Source organism: Molothrus ater, chromosome 1 (assembly GCF_012460135.2).
Source record: "Molothrus ater isolate BHLD 08-10-18 breed brown headed cowbird chromosome 1, BPBGC_Mater_1.1, whole genome shotgun sequence".
Taxonomy (NCBI): domain Eukaryota; kingdom Metazoa; phylum Chordata; class Aves; order Passeriformes; family Icteridae; genus Molothrus; species Molothrus ater.
This window is the reverse complement of record NC_050478.2, coordinates 149000742-149017709: the sequence shown is the minus strand read 5'-3', so window position 1 is coordinate 149017709 and position 16968 is coordinate 149000742. Positions and strand designations below refer to the sequence as shown.

General features: G+C 37.7%; 1 protein-coding gene across 3 annotated transcripts in view; it reads left to right on the top strand.

Annotated features, from left to right (window-relative positions):
- Nucleotides 1–16968, top strand: part of TRAPPC9 (trafficking protein particle complex subunit 9) — a 450115-nt gene that overhangs the window by 42722 nt on the left and 390425 nt on the right. For all 3 annotated transcript variants that reach the window (XM_036406474.1, XM_054515230.1, XM_036406472.2), the window contains 3 exons: nt 1129–1255; nt 4771–4916; nt 10380–10465. In XM_036406474.1, the coding sequence (XP_036262367.1) occupies nt 1129–1255; nt 4771–4916; nt 10380–10465 (359 nt within the window). The remainder of the gene's footprint in view (nt 1–1128; nt 1256–4770; nt 4917–10379; nt 10466–16968) is intronic.

Here is a 16968-nt window from a genome sequence, read left to right as displayed (position 1 = left end):
GGCCACTCCTTGCTACCAAAACCTTGCTGCATAACCCAGTTAACACCTCAGGTTTTTCTGGTAGTACTACTACTGATAGCTAATTGTTATCACCCTCCCCTTTCCTATTGAGTTTTATCATTGAGTATTTTGATATTTTAAGTATTTTCTAGATACAGTTTCAATATTGAATAATTATTTCTGTTGGCAGCACATACATGGAACAGCCTGGTCCAGTGGAAGGTGTTTCTGCCCATGGCAGGGGGGTTGGACCTTAAGGTTCCTTCCAACATTCTTTGAATATTCACTTTAAAACAATATAGGTCTTTTCAGCTGCCTCATTCTCCCCTCTAAACAAACACTGCCAGACTCTATTTCTCTATTTGCAGACTTCCATTTCATCAGAGAAATAGGAATCATAAAATTGTAGAAAGGTTTGGGTTGGAAGGCACCATAAAGATCAAATACAATTTTGTGTTGAGGCTTTATATTTCCAAACAGGCTTATTTTTTTTCTGGAGACACAGTTTTATGTATTATTGAAAATAATTGTTGGATAAAACTAATATGCAATCATTGTACATTCTTGAAGATAACCCAAATAATATATATTTGTTTGAACATTCTTGTATTTTTAATCAAAACCAAAGAAAATCTTTCTTTCCTGTTGTTATGATTTAGTAGCATAACACAGTGTAATTGTTTTGAAGATTAGATAGTTTTCACACAAGTTAACATCAAAAGTAATTTGTTTCTCTTCATTGCCTTTGATATTATTTAATCTAATGTTTCAGAGCAGTCTTTGTTCCCATACAATGCTATTATTAATAACCTTAATATGTGTGAGGCTGATTGTTTTGTTTGGATATATAGATTTAATAGGTGGAATTGTAAAATATTGTATTTTGACAATAAAAAACCCTAACAAAATGTAGGTATAGACTGGCACTTGAAAAATTCTGAGAAATCTAGAAAACTCTTTTTTTCAAGGTCACTTAATTATATTTGATCCATCTGTCGAGGTTGAACATAACTCCAAGTGCTGAATGCAGAAATTGGTTGGCATGCCAGTTGAGTTATTTTGTACAAAAAAAGGCTATCGTCTCAATTAAATGTGAGTTTGAAATTGTTTTTCAATTTTATTTTCTAGAAAAGAAAGATGTCACGCAGAGCTTGGAAAGCTACACGGCAAAATGCCCTGGGACAATGGAAGTCATCACTCTTCCAGATGGTTTGAAGCTACCTCCTGTTCCCTTCACCAAATTGCCTATTGTGAAGTAAGACCAAAACACAATCTTTAACTTTTTCACAGTACCTGTCAAATTTTACAGGATACTGAAAGGATGCAGTCATCTCACTTTATGCATGTGGATCACAGGAACATGGAAAAATGTCAAAATGTCAAATTGTTTTGAGAGGCTCTTGATCAAAAATAGAGCCTTTGACCATAAAATACTTTGTGGCCTTTAGTTTCAGAAAGAGAGAAGTTTTGTTTTTTGAAGAACTGTCCTTCAACAGTTTCTTATTCAATTGAAGGAAGCTATTTTGCTGCAGCTGAGATTTTAGTTGAGTACTTGATCATTTCAATACTGAAAATGCTTGAGTTGGATGCAGTCTCCATCCACAGAGCTTGGAACTCACCTGGAAATGGTGCTTTTTGTACCTCTCTCTTTCCAGATGCTGCATTTTCAAGCTGGCACCTTCACTGGCCTGTTCCAAATCTCAGTTCCATTCAGGCACATCCTGCAGTCAGGCCAATGAAGAATAACTTGTTCAGGTTGAAGCCTGGCATGAGACATTAGAGAGAGTCAGAGAGAGAGAAAGTAGACACTGGGTATCAATAACAGAAGAGTGAAAGGAAATATTTTCTTTTTGAAGGAGAGAGAATTCCTATTCAGAAGAAGTATGTTGAATAGTGAAGAAAATGGGGGAAATTGAATCCTCCTTCATGGGAGTCATGAATTTAGTCACAGCATCACAGAACCATGGAATAGTTAAAATTGGAGAAGACCTTTGAGGTGATCCAGTCCAACCATCAACCCAGCACCACCACCATGTTCACCATTCAACCATGTCCACATCCACACATTTTTTGAACACTTTCAGGGATGGTGACTCGCCCACCTCCCTGGGCAGCCCCTTCCAATACTTGACAACCTTTTCCACGAAGAAAATTCTTCTAAGAACAAATTTAAACCTCCCCTGGTGCAATTTGAGGCCGTTTCCTCTTATCCTGAGTCTTGTTACCTGGGAGAAGAGACTGGAAGAAGAGGCCAGTCAGAACTCTGGCAAGAGATTCCCAAGACTTCAGTGGGAAAGACTTCATGTCAATGAAAATGTTTTTTATGCTGAGAGAAGGGGACAAACATATCCACTTACATTATCTACTTGTCTGGCTGTGCTTGGAATATTGGGAATTGCTCTTTCTGTTTTGCCATGGGGTGAGGAACCCAGCATCAACTTTAACATTTAAGAATTGCTGCTCCTCTCCTCCTCCTTCTTGTCTGTTAAAAATTCTATAAAAGCCATCATAATAAAAAATTGTGCTCCAATAAAATATTAGTTGAATTTAGATATAAAGGCTCTGGTTACATCTGCCCAGCAGATCTGGTGCTGTAGAGCTGCCCAGCCCATTGGGAAGAGCTGAGCTCTCTGAGCTAAATTGTGCTAATTTTTGTGACATGAGTTATAAATGTGTGGAAACGTAATTTTGATGAATGTTGAATAACCTCAGCTTATGATTCAATCCATGTTAGAGCCCTCTAGAAACACACATTTACTGATGGGGATGACTTCTATTTACTGTTGGCATTTCATGGTCTAAGAGTTTTAATCCATTACATGTGGGGTGCTTATTTTGGATGTGAATTTCTTAATCAAAATAGTGTCAGACATGGAAATGCCACTGTGAAATAGGAGCACAGTGGCAATGTTACCTTTTCTCCCCAGTACTTTAAAAGCAATAGAAAAGATTTGGCAAGGCAAAATCTTTATATTCCATTACTCATGTTCAATATAAAGTCATCATCTGGTATTTTCTCAGATAAAAAAAATCACTATTTCGATTTTTATGGTTTACCTATGTTAAAGGTAATTGTCTTACTAATATATTTAAAAGCAGAAAAATGCCTTTCTTTTCATCACTGCTGCTTTTAGTTGTCCTTACATACTTTCCTTACTACTTCAAATTGTCTCAGTGCCATTTTTTCCCTTTCCTCTGTTTACTTAGTATAGTGGGATTTATTAAAAAAAAAAAAAAGAAAAAAAGAAATTTCCTTTCCCATCTAAGCAAGGTTGTTTTTAATTAACATTTCCCAAATACAGGATTTTGGTCTTCTGGGTAGTTAGTGAAATCAGTTAGTAATTCTTAATTGTCACTCATCTGCATTCAGTGGTGGCAGGCCAGGGGACATGACTGAAGCTTTTCACACAAAGGAATTAAAAATCTGCTCTCTTCTATGTCTGACCTGTGAGGGTACAGCTCTCTGATACATTTTTGAGGAACATTCCTTCCACTGTCATGCATTCAGGTTAAGCAAGTTATCTGCCAGTATTTATATAATAACCACGAAGGAGCCAAAGCACTTTCCTCTGTATATCAAATAAAATTCCTTTTTATTACCTCTATATCAAATTCAGTGTTTGTTTCCTCAAATAAGTATAATTCACATTTTTGCTTTAAGTTGCATTCTAATTTGTAAAAAACCTCTATCAGAAGAGGTTTTAAAATATGGAATATCAGGGGTCTCTTACAGTTCCCTTCTAATTCCTCAGGCTCATTGTCTATGATTTTACATATGATTTTGATGCTGACACCAAGTATCACCAACATGTAACACATGGATGTGATTTATTTCTTGTTCAACCTACTTTGAGTGTTATTTAGTAATTTCTCATCAGGTGCTTTGTTTCACAGAGAGAACTTGTCTGTGTGGTGCTAATCTTACAGCTCCATTATTTTTCAGCAGAAACACATTATCTTGGTTTCTTGTGGGTGTCTACTTTTTATTAGTGTGATACTGATATATCTGTTCTTTGCTGTGCTGAGTTCCTGATTTGAAGTAATTAGGTGTCCTACAGGTTTATGGAATGCTGCTGATTTTACTGAATATCCACCAATTTATTGCTTGTTCTTCTGCCCACAATTTAGTCTTTACTTTCCCCTGAGCATTGGAAGAGCATTGATTTCCCTGCATGGCATTGTAGGAATTGGGTCTAGCAGGGATGCAATCTAATAAATAATTTGTTTTCTATTTGTAATTTGCTTTCTGGTTGTTTAACGAACCCACTCAAATTTCTGGGACATTTTCTTCTTTCCAGCAGCAACTCTGCATTTTCACTGTATTAAAATCAGCTTTATTCACTGTGGAGAAGTTTCTTTATTTGTGTTGCCCAATGAAATCTTGTCTGGATTCTAGTTTGGGTTTAAGTTGAATATTTGGCTGCTTTCTGCACTGGAGTTCTGGTTCAGTCTGTACTCAAAAAATTAATAGCTGGGTTTCAAATCACTCTTCTGGCCTAGTTTGTGTTTTGTTGGTTTCTAAAGAAGATTTTTTTTCTTTTGTTATTTGTTTTCTGAGAGCTTTCTGAAACTGCAGTTTCCTTGGGTTGGTGTTTCTTCCTTTTGTATTGTAAATGTTTGTTTCAAGTGTTCCATTTCAGGTATTTTGTTCTCAGAGTGATATTTCATATTTATCAGTCAGTGTTCTTTTTATCAGTGTTCTTTTTTAACACAGTCACCTGTTACAAAATACAATAAATGAAATAATTAGAAATTATTTTTACTCACCAGATCTGTGAAGCTCTTGAACCTCCCAACCAGTCTCCGACCTCACAAAATGAAAAGTTTACTTGGTCAGAATGTGTCAACCAAAAGCCCCTTCATATATTCTCCAATTATTGCTCACAGTCGTGGGGAAGAACGAAATAAGAAAATAGGTAAGAATAATTCACAGTATTTTCTGTTCTTTTGTTAAATTAGAAAATCTTCTGTGGTCAAGGAAAGCAAACCTGAACATTGCTGTTTTTCATTTGAGATAATCAGTTTTTTAGCCTCAAGTCCTGAAGGAACAAATATTTTTTTCTCTGGGGCACAGTTTCATATTCAAAAGAGGAATAAAGTCTCATAGATGGTAATGTTGATTTTTCAAGAAGAGATAAACTAGTTTTATTTCCTTCTCAAACAAAAGAGAATTCAGGGAAGACTTAGTTCTGACATGCTCTGCTTGGCAGCCACCAAAATTTCAGTGCCCTGAGGAAAATGCACTGTTGTGGTTTTTCCTTTTCCTATTCTGATTTAACATAAACTCAGAGTGATGAACTGTCTGATTGGTCCCTTTTACTCAAGGACAGATGGCCAAGAAAAAGTTTTTAAACCCTTTAAGGAATATGAGTAATTTTCTTTTTATAAAGATTATAAAGCCTTTCAGTGCAGTAATTGTGCCATAGGAAAAAGATTAGAAGTTTGTTTAAATCCTGGATTAAGTTACAAATATTGGTAATTCTTTTTGTGGCTTTTGTGCCTATTATGTGAGTGATAACTTTTACCAGAGGCATCAATGTCAGCACAAAAAAGATTTGTGTGACTGTGGAAGAGAACTGATTATAAAAACTTCAGAAATTTACAGGATGTTTTATCTTAACTTGGCTCCTTGTTCTTCTGGACTGTGCCTGCCTGCAGGGTCAGTTCTCCAAGAATCTCCGTGGTTTCCTCTTTCCAACAAAAATGGGCTGTGCCCCTGCTGAGGACCTGGTTATGAGCAAGGTGAAATCCCTCACCCTGAGAAGAACATGCACATTTTCCACTTGGGTTTGTGGTGTGTATTTTCAATAAACAGCTGAAACAGGAACAGCTGGGATGTGCAGAGCAGGGATGATGATCTGGCAGTTCGGATGCACTTGGCTCAGTGTGACTTTGCTGCAGCACTGCTGTGATTTCAAAAGAGAAAGGATAAGAAATTAAAAAAAGATTAAGAAGAATTAGTTAAAGGATAAATTGAAAAAATGTGCACATAGGGGAACATCTTAAAGTGCTCTCTTGATTTCTCTTAATAATTCATTGAGAGTTTAATTACTATTAAATTTTCAACATTTAATCTCTTAGCTATACCGTATCGTGGTTTTTTCATTTAAATAAAACCTTATTCCCAGTTTTGTCACATAATTGCACAAAGCAGTATTCTCATTCCTTGATGGATACAAAAGGAACCTGCATTTTTGAACTGGTTAGCATTTGTTTCGGTGCTTTGTGTACCATAGGAGATTTACGTTTTACAGTGAACATTCTTCTTTTAGGTTTTTATTTAGCCCAAGGAGATGTCTGATTGCTTCTGATCCTGTACAGCATTTGTCTTTTGAAGTATATAAACATTGCAGTCCCTGCTAAAAGCCTCTAATGTTTCAAAGTTTAGCAAACAAAAGAAAATACAAAATAAAAGCAGATACTTCTTTTGAAAGAAGCTGGGAAATTTATTAACTTCAAAATTAATGAGAGTAACTTAATGGCATGTATTAAACATTAATTAAAAACAACAATAACGAATTGTTTGTCTTACATGGAGATAGTACTCCATATTTTGGTTAAATTATTGTTTTGCAGCAAAGGAAATCAAGCACTGCTGACAAACCAAAGGGAAACAAAACCCTTTAGAAAGTCTTGAAATGTTTTCAGCTTTCAACTTGATAAGCTTTTCTGATTGGAAACAATAACAGGGATAATTATATTGTACTTAAATTGCTTTAATAGCATGCTAGTCATAAAAAATAAACCTCCTGATTTTTGACATGAAGTGTTTTGTTGGTTTTGAGCGCTGATAGTCCAAAGCAGCAAGAATATATAATATAGTTCTGTTAGTAAATCCAGCAGCTCTGTCATACCAGTATTAGCTGATACAAATATAGCTCATTTTACCTTTCCTTTCAGAACCTTTTCCCCCAAGGAACAATTCTGTAGCCCTGCCCTGGCACATTTTTCACAGGGGATTTCAATCTCATCTCTAAAAACCTCCATTGATTCAGACTCCACCATGTCCCTGGGGAGGCTGTTCCACTGAATGACTGTTCTTACTGAAACAAAAAAAAAATAGTAAGAAAATAAAACCTGTTTCAGTCCAACTGGTGTCTGATACCCTTGGTCTTCTTCCTGTGGCTCCTTGTGAGAAAGAGCTTCTGTCCTCTTCATGCAGCCCTCGGAGTTCTGGAATACTGTGATGATATTGCCCCTGAGCCTTCTCTTTACCCCAGAGAGGATATTCCTCATCAGGGGGGTTCTCCAGTCCTTGGCCACCTCTGTGGTGCTCCTTGGGATCCTCTTCAGTCTTTCTGTGTCCCTTCCAGCTGTGGGGACCAGAGCTGGACACAGCTGTGCCTGACAAGCCTAGGGTGGAGTAGAGTGATCACCTCCCTCTCTCTGCAGTGGAGAAGCAGAGGGACACAAAACCCAAAGCAGAGGGATTTAGAGCCCAAAGCAGAGGGATTCAGAGCCCAAAGCAGAGGGACACAAAACCCAAAGCAGAGGGACTCTCAGAGCCCAAAGGAGATGGATTTAGAGCCCAAAGCAGAGGGACTCAGAGCCCAAAGCAGATGGACTCTCAGAGCCCAAAGCAGAGGGACTCAGAGCCCAAAGGAGATGGATTTAGAGCCCAAAGGAGATGGACTCAGGGCCCAAAGCAGATGGACTCAGGACCCAAAGCAGATGGACTCAGGACCCAAAGCAGAGGGACTCAGGACCCAAAGCAGAGGGACTCAGGGCCCAAAGCAGAGGGACTCTCAGAGCCCAAAGCAGAGGGACTCAGAGCCCAGCAGGGTGATGAGTGGAGGGATTGTCAGTCAGGGATTTGTTACAGGGGAAGGATGGAGCCAGGTCACTGCCTGCACCAGGAGGAAGGTTCCTCCTCCTCCTCCTGTGACAAGTAGGACTGGCACCTTTTACAACAGGGGTGAGGCTCTGGAATGAGATGGCCAAACAACTGATGAGGTGGCTGAGGGTCCTTCTGGGGCAGAGGGACTTCCTAAAGCAGCACCACCTGGACCCTGCATCACAACCTCCTCTGCTGGCAGGAGAAGAAGGGTGGTCCTCACAGGAGACTCCTCCCTTCTAAGGAGAGCAGAGAGCCCCATGTGCAGACCTGACCCAACTCAGGAGACGTTTGCTGTCTCCCAGGGGCTCAGGTAAGGGCCATCACTGGAAAATTCCAGTCTAGAAACACCCTCTGATTCCTGTCTGCTGTTGGTTGTTCAGACTGGCAGCAACAAAACAACGAAGAGAAGTCTGAGGCCAATCAAAAGAGACTTCAAGGCCCTGGGACAGCTGGTAGAGGGATCAAGAGCACAGGGAGTGATTTCCTTGATCCTTCCAGAAGCAAGGAATAACATTGATAGGAACAGGCAGCTCCATTGATGTGTGGCTCCAAGGTTGGTGTCAATGGAAAAAATGTGGGTTTTTTGACCATGGGATGATCTATCAACACCTGGCCTGCTGACACCAGATGGGATGAGCCTTTCTCAGATGGGAAAAGGAGTTCTAGCACAGGAGCAATGGGGCTTGCTGACGAGCTTTGAACTAGCTTGGAAGGGGGAAAGGGAGAAAAGCAGGCTCCCCAGTGCTGAGCAATGGGATTTTGTGCCAAACCTTGAGGATCCTGATGGGATCCCACAATCTGCTTCACCAGGTGTTGGCCACAAGGTACCACACCTGTAATGTTTCTACCCTGATGCCCAGAGCATGAGGAACAAACACCAGCTGGAAGCTTTGGCCCAGTCCCAGAGGTTTCACATCATTGGCATAAGTGAATCATGGTGGGATGAGTCCTGGGTCTGGAGAGCGCTGTTGGGTGTTGTTCTTTCAGAACAGACATTCCTGTGTGGTGATTGTTAGAATGTGGAGATTCAGGGCTGCTGTGCTGCTGCAGGTGCCTCTGTTGCTGTAGTAATCCACAGTGTTTAACTCTGTACCTGTGCAGAGCAGTCACTGGCTGTTTTGGGGGCTGCAGAATGCACAAGACATCGTGGACACTAATAAGCAATTAATATGAAATGTAGAGAACATCTCATACCACTGTGAATGTGAATGTTTTGTTTTAATCAACAGTTTTGCTTTTCAGGTTTCACAGTAATATCACCCATTAACATCTGTGGATGTATGTGTTTAATTTCCACTAGCATTAATTTGAGTTAAACATTTGCATTAAGTACATCTCCCTTGAGCTCTCTAATATTGCCTGCAAAATGTAATCAGAAAGTAAATGATTGTGAATGTACAATTAGAGTACAGATTGCTTCAACTGTGCATTAAAGTCTTAATATTGATTATCCAGGTTTTTTACTGGGCATTTCCTAATATCCTAGTAGAAAAATTGTTAGCAATGTATGTTAAAATCATTAGGTAAACTAGTAAGAACTAATCCCTGTATGCTATAATTTAGCTTATAATCATGATTTATTTAACAAATGTAATTAAACCACCTTTTGTTTACTTGGACTGCAAATCCTCAGCTTGCAGGGAGAATCTTGCCACATTCAGTTTAAAGTCTGCACTTCAGGTGCATGTGGTTCATTGTGAGAAATTTGGAAGGTAGACACAAACCTGAGAGCTGAAAAGGTTATGAAGTGCTGATATAAAATAATCTTTTTGCATTGAACAATTGCTCAAAATTTGCATCTCTGCTGCTGACCTCCATAATCTCCCACAGAACCACAGAATTACAGAATGGTTTGGGTTGGAAGGGACCTTGAAGATCATCCAGTTACAGCCTGCCCTGCCATGGGCAGGGACACCTTCCACTAGTCCAGCTTCATCTCCTTAAATTATAAAACTCGAAAAAAAAAAAATTAAAATTGGCAGTGCGAAGTATCTTTAAAGTTGACCTGTCTCTTGTGCTAAGATATAAACTGCAGGTACATCCTTTTTCCTGGCCCATTTTACCTCATTGTCTCTTTATTTATTCCATATAATCAGCTGTGTCTTTATGAGAACGTGTGGTTTCTTTCTTCCTGTTGTGTTCATTTCTTACCTGGCTGATTCTTCTCCAGGTCTCCAATGTCAAGGCCATGTGCACTCCACAAAACTCCAATTATGGAAACCTTTAAGTGTTGAACATGAAGGATGTGTTGAAGTAGTGTTTTGAATTGCTGCCTGAGTTAATTTTGCCAATGAAGCATTGGGTCTTTGGAGCACTCTTGCTGTGTTAATGAACATTTCCAGTCCCTTCACCTCTTGCTTTGCCTGGGATTTACATCTTGTGTCACACAATGCTCTTGAGCAGGACTTGGGCTGTGAAGATTATAGAGACTTATGAAGTATTATAGCAATCTGACAGCTCAGCTGCTGCTGACAGCTCAGCTCAGCTGCTGCTGTCTAAGATTAGGTAGTTCCTGCCTTAATTTTGTGATTGTTCCTTGCAGACTTCCAGTGGGTCCAGGGAGATGTGTGTGAAGTTCAGCTGATGGTATACAACCCTATGCCTTTTGAGCTCCGAGTAGAAAACATGGTATGCATCTTCCAAAATCTTCTCTTCCTGCTATTTTTCTGAAGAAAAATCTCATTTGGACTTTCTAATAGTTTTTGTGTAAATATTCCTTAAATATGGTTTAAGCCAGTATAACCTCAGTTTAACAGTGTGGTGTTATCAATTTTCTCATATTTTTGATGATGAGGTATTGAAAAGAAAAATCTCTGCAACTCAGAGTATTTAAATGCTTTACTGGCAGTGACCCATAAATCAGTTCTGTACATTTCTGCATTGAGTAAAACTCCTGCTACATGATTTACATAGAGTGGTTTTCAAGTAATAATTATACCCAAAACCTAATAATTACTGTACCCTTGCTACTGTTGTTTAAAAGTCTGCATTCATCCTTGCTTTTCAAATTCCCATTTTGACCACAATTTAAAAACCTGATGAACTAAACTACTTAGATCTGAGAAGCTTTGGGTTTTAATAAAAACTTCAGCTCCTAGATTTCTTGTTCCCAGTGATTTATGTTATTTGAAAACACTCTAATATCAGATGATCAGAAGGGAGTGAAAAAAAAGGCCAAACCACTGGAGAAATATGTGAGGTTAGAAGGATCAAGCCTAAGCTCTCTATTTCAGCTGGCTGCTCGTAGTGTATCCTGAAAAAAAGGAAACAGTGGGGTTTTTTTCCTTTCTTTATTCCATCTAACAGGATTTTAAAAAATTGTTACCAATTTAAAGGTTAAAAGTTCTGTAACTACGAGACCAACTTAATATCCACTCAGTCCTAATCCAGTGTTTTCCTTTCTGTTAAATATCTTTTCCTTTAGTATTGCTTTAAATATAAATCACATCCCTTTGTTCTGTCAAGCTAATTGAATCAGTGTACATTTATTTACTCATGATTTTTTGTTTGGGTTTTGTTTTTATTGATATGTCTACTGCAGTGTCTAGTCAAACAAGTTGACCTAAATTACTGATAATAAACCACATATAATAAAGTGCTTTTCAATGGGAAGTGAACTGCCCAAAGATTCTGTTTTTATAGCACAATAAAATTAATTCTTGGATGCTAACATGCCACTTTCTCCAGCAGCATTTTCTCTCACCCTCACAGAAGTATTCAAGTTTTTTAGGCATTAATAGAAAAAGTAGTTGTAAAGCTGCACATCAGAAGGGTCTCTGTGGGAATTAATTGATTAGGAACATTTTGATTTACAGTCTAATTTGTATTTTGTAAGTAATGATGTTGTTATATATTTAAAAAACTTGGAGAATTTCTTAATGAGGAAATTCCTTCTGAGTGCTTACATGCACTCCAGAATTCAGAATGCAGTTATTTGTGTAGATCTGCACAACATGCATTCCCTGAGCAAATTAATTATAGTAGCACCAATACTTCTCTTTACTGTTGTTGTGATAAAGTTCTGTCTTGGAATTACCACTGAATTCCAGTTCCAGTGGAAAGCACAAGAGGAATTAATTTGCCAACCTGATGCAAATCTTTGAAGTGATTAATGTAACTCTAGTCAGTGCTTTGAGAAATTCTGCTCCTCACTAATGTGGCCTTACTTGGAGAAATTGGTTGATTTTGGTAGATTTGTATCTTTATCAAGACTGTAGCAAGTTGAGGAAAGTGCTTGTTCCCCTTGATTTGGAATTTTAGAGACAATTTCTTTGGAACTGAGGCCAGTTGGGAGCTGCCCAAATGACAAAAACACTGACATCTGTTCAGCCTGTAGAGGAGGAGAATATTGGGGTAATTCCTACTGCTCTGCTCAATCCCAAAATGGGAAAGTGCAGCAAAAGCAGAGCTGGGCTCTTCCCAAAGGTGCCCAGAGAGTCAGGGAAGGAGCTGCAGCCTTGGGAAACTTCCTGGTAAAAACTCCCTTTTCCCAGGCAGGAGGGGGATCATACACTGGGGCTGCTTGTCCAGAGAGAACCTGAGACTTCCATCTTTAGAAATCTTTAAAACTTGAGTGAACAGGATGGGAAAAACCCAAACTACCACCAAAGCTACCCCTGCTTTGAGCACTGGGCTGAACAGGATGACCTCTACAATTTCTTTCCAACCTAAGTTGTTGGTTTTCCAGTCTCATCTGTGAACTTTCTGGAATGTGGAAATAGGCATTACTTTATCATAAGAATAAACTCCTCTGTTTTCATTTGAATAATTCAGAGGGCTGGTTAATATTTTAAAATGGTGTGTTTTATTATTAACATGTACCCATGCCTGCAGTTCCCATACCCTTTTCTTGTCTGATTTCTCATCACCTATCAGATTCTTTCAGATTATTTACTCTCACTGACTCAGTTTCATAGCAAGTGTATCCTTTTCTGTCATTTAGTGGCAGTTTCAACTTGTTTTTCCCATGACTTTTTTCCTCCTGCCTGACTCAGCACCTCACCTTTGCAAGATCATTCAGGCTTGTTTCCAATCATCTTTGAGTTTTCCATTGCTTGCTTTAATTTTTCTTCGTCCTTTCCATGCTCCACCATTCACCAATATATAACTGTACTGAAATCTACAGTCCTATTTATTTATTAAAATTTCCCCCTTTCCCTCAATTTAGATTTGTTGTTCTGATAAATTACTCATTTCATGTTAAATGAAATGCAAGCTTTTGCCATGGTACTTTTCCTACTGTGTCTCTCTGTTTGTTGAATTTCTGTTGTGATGGTAAACAAGTTAGCATTGAGCACAGGTTGTTAAGGAGAATGATTCCCCATGGAAAGGCTTCCAGAGCTTTTTCATTAATTGAAGTATTAATGCTGTGTCCATGTAGGTTAATTGAGGTGTGCTTAAGTAAAAGGCATTGAATTTCTAGGCTTGATATGAGACTGAGGACATAAGACTTTGATTAGTGTTGCTCTGATGATTAACCCTAAACAATTGATTTTCTTTTGTTATTTTATTTTATTGTTCTCAAGGATCTTGGCCCATTTTTTTTGTTTTTACTGTTAATTTCCTGTCATGAATATTCCTGATCTGGGACTCCAGTTAGGTACCTATTCTTCATTCCTGTCCCATTTTTGTGTTCATTTTCTGTCTTTTTCTATTTCATGTTTCTATTTTGTCCATATAGTTAGAAAGCTGGTCTAATGGAAAGTGCAGTAGTGTTTGTAAAATGACAAATGAAAATGTGCAGTCATGGAGCATGGAAGTGATTAGCTCCCACATTTGTGTGAGCAATAAAGTGAAGTAGGAGAGATCTTGGGGTTGATCAGAACAAATGCTTTAATAAAACTCAGCAGGTACCTTAAATCAGCAGAATGAGAGACAAAAATGAGCCTAACCAGAAGTGGCTGGGATGGATTAGACAGAATATTCTTGCCATGGTGGTGCTGGGGTGCAGCTCACCTGGAGATGGGATGTTCAGCTGCACATCTGTGCCACCACTTCACCTTTCCTGCCAGGAATGTTGATTTCTGTACAGCCTTGTTCAGATCTCTGAGTGATGGCCTCCAGCCCTTTTGCAGTTTGTTCTGATGTTACTGCCATTACTGCAGTTTTCTCTGCAGGAAAAAAATGATCTTCACATTTCAGGCCTTCCAAAACAATCTAAAGAATTCTGGGAAATCTCCTGTGGATTTATTTTGTATCTTGAGACAAATGCTTAAAGCAGCAAATCACAGTACAATCTGGGGAGATTTACTACTAAAATACATATGAAGATGCAGTGCAAAATGTTAAGTTCTCTAAGATTTTAACTACTTTTTCATCTTTTTTTATCAAGTTTTCTATTAAAAGCAAAAAAACCCCAAAAAACTGAGAAATTTTGAACTAATATTATGTATTGAGGGAAAGCATTTTCTCTGCTCTTACTGTAGAAAATACAACCATGGTTCCAAGAAAGCTACAAGATCTACAGACAGTAGGTCTGTCTGTATTTAATAAATAAACATCAAGAAACAAAAAAAATGTTACCCCCTAACCCATGAGAATATTATAATTTACAATACTTTGTCATTATTCAAGAATTTTTCTGTGGTTCTCCTTCTGTTTGGGACCTGTACTTATTTGAACACAATCAGCTCTGGTATTTTGATTAACGATGCTTTAAGAATGGCCATTGCTTTTTTTAAAAAACTTGAAAATTTTGCTATTAGTCAAGAGCTCTACATTGATGTTTAAAAAGAGCATCTAAAATATTGATAAATCTGAATGTATAATCAGTCCCACAGCTTTGCTTATGATGGTTTAAATTGTTTCCATGAACTGCTTTTTCCCGAGTTCACATCTTTTGCTGTTTCTGCTGTCTTGAGAGAATGTTTAATTACTGCTACACTACATTTAGTGGAGAATGTTTTAGTCAAGAATGTATACAGAAAGGTGAAGGGGGGAAAAGAATAAAAATGGTTGTGTTTGGTGTTCTTCTAGGTCTGCCTGAAATAACCATATTAGAAATAGTAGGGAAATTTTCCTTTAAAATAAATATTTGACAGTTTTTGTGTAAAGTATTTGATAACATGGTATACAACTATGTTCAGCATGGAAAGTAACTTTGAAGGTCGTGTTACTTTAAAAAAAGAATGATTGCAGTTTGGGATTGGTAAGTAAAGCCTAAAAAAAGCAGTTACATACTCCTGTTATTTTAACAGCATCCCCAAATGCTGCCTTTTACATGCAAGTTGTTTTGTTCCTCTAAAACTAAAATGAGATCTGAAGTGATTGAAAGACATGCTGTGATAAAAGCATGCATACATTCTCTCTAAGACAATTTAAATTGTTTTATAAGAATACAAAGAAATGTAAACATTTTTTTGTGTGCATGACTCATATGGAGGAAACCTTGGATTTGGATGATATATTCCTGTAGGGTCAAAAAGAGAAATGATTACCAAGTGGTGACTAAATGATTACTAGATATTACTACTTGAAATAAAGTAATAATAACTCTCAGGCAAAGAAATCGAACACATTTCCCTACTTTTAGTGGTGTGGCTGAAATTTTTTAGTTAATGGATGTGAGAGTACTTCAGCCTTGGTTGGGTTTTCAATGTTAAACTGCAAAAGTTCAGGCACCAGAGGGCAATGTTGGGCAAATATCGCAGAATTGTGCAATTCAGCAAATTGTGCTCTTGAAATCGTCTTTCAGACATTCTAAGATGTGTCACTGTCTTTTAAAACTCACTTGTGTGGCTTAAGTTTTAAGGGTAAGTATCTTGATTTCAATTTATGTCTGGAAATCTGAAGTTTAGTTGATTTTTATATTGATTTTTTTCCCCCATTTTGATGAGTTTTAATGTTTTCTTAATGTCTTTACTTTTCAAAACTTGGAAGTTTTACTGATCAGTAGAACTCTGAAAGGGGAGGAATTGAATGCTGCTTTCTTGGTTTTGTATTAGTTCACTTGAAGCTCTTCAATTTCTAGTCCAGGCACAGTGTGTGCTTAGTGCATTTAAATTGTGTTTGTTCTCTAAAAAGTCCCTTTGTTTTCAAGGTTTGCATTACATATCAGAGAATATTTAGGGGTCCCTGCCAGTTTTTTATTTACATTTGCTACAGCTGATAGTAAACAAGACACTGGAGGGTTTGTGGGTTTTTTATCACTGATTTTGCAGGACTCGAAGTCCTTGGATGAAAGTTTTTATTTGAGGTGAATCCTGAATAATTCAAATGTATTTGAATATTAAGCCAAGTGATAGATCAGTGGTTTTGAGACTAAAATAAAGTCTTAAAGCCTTCTGTACCAGTTTTAAAAGTGAATTCTGGAGAGTGTATGGGGTCAGCTTTTTTTTTGTGTTCTAAGGTTTGCTTCAGCCAAAGCAAAAGCAGCAGAATTGTGGTGAAAATTGAGGCTACATCAGTGTTAAAGAGAGAATGTTCATCCCATTTCTGTGGGGTGAATCTCACTGGAAGGATTAATGTGGGAATCAAAGAGTCTCAGTGCTCTGATACACTGGGTGCTGAATATAAAGAAAGACAAAGTTAGGTTTTACTTGGATTTTTGTGGATGAAATGGGAGGAAAAAAAAATTCAGTAGAAATGAGGGTGTGACAGAATATTTATTTACAACTCGAGTGCAATGGTGAAATGGAATTTTATGCAGCCTCAAGGACAGAGTTCTCTAATGCAGCTTTCCACAAAGCCAGAGTAGCTTTGGGTGAATTAGGTGTTGTCTCAAGAGTGTCAAGTCTACAAAGAAGTAATTGCTAGAACAGAGATTTTAAAGATTTTGGATATGTTTTTCTGTGGCTCAAACTGTGAGTTTTTTCATGTCTCAAAAGTATGTTCCTCTTTAACAGGGTTCTCAGTTCTCATTAGGCATCCACACAGAGTTAAGATTTAATCCAGTTGTGCTTACTGCTTTTATTGATGGAGATCTTTGTAGCATCTTTATTCAAAAATAAAAAGAAATATGTGTGTAGAAAAACAACAGGTAACTTGGATTTACATCTTTTCCAAAATCAAGTTTACTTTTAACAGCATATTCTATGTTCAAGCATCTTCAATTCATTAACCAAGCTTAAAGAAAAGCCCCAGTCTACTAAGAACAGTAATGCTGTGCTCAGAAATTTCTTCAATGATTTTTT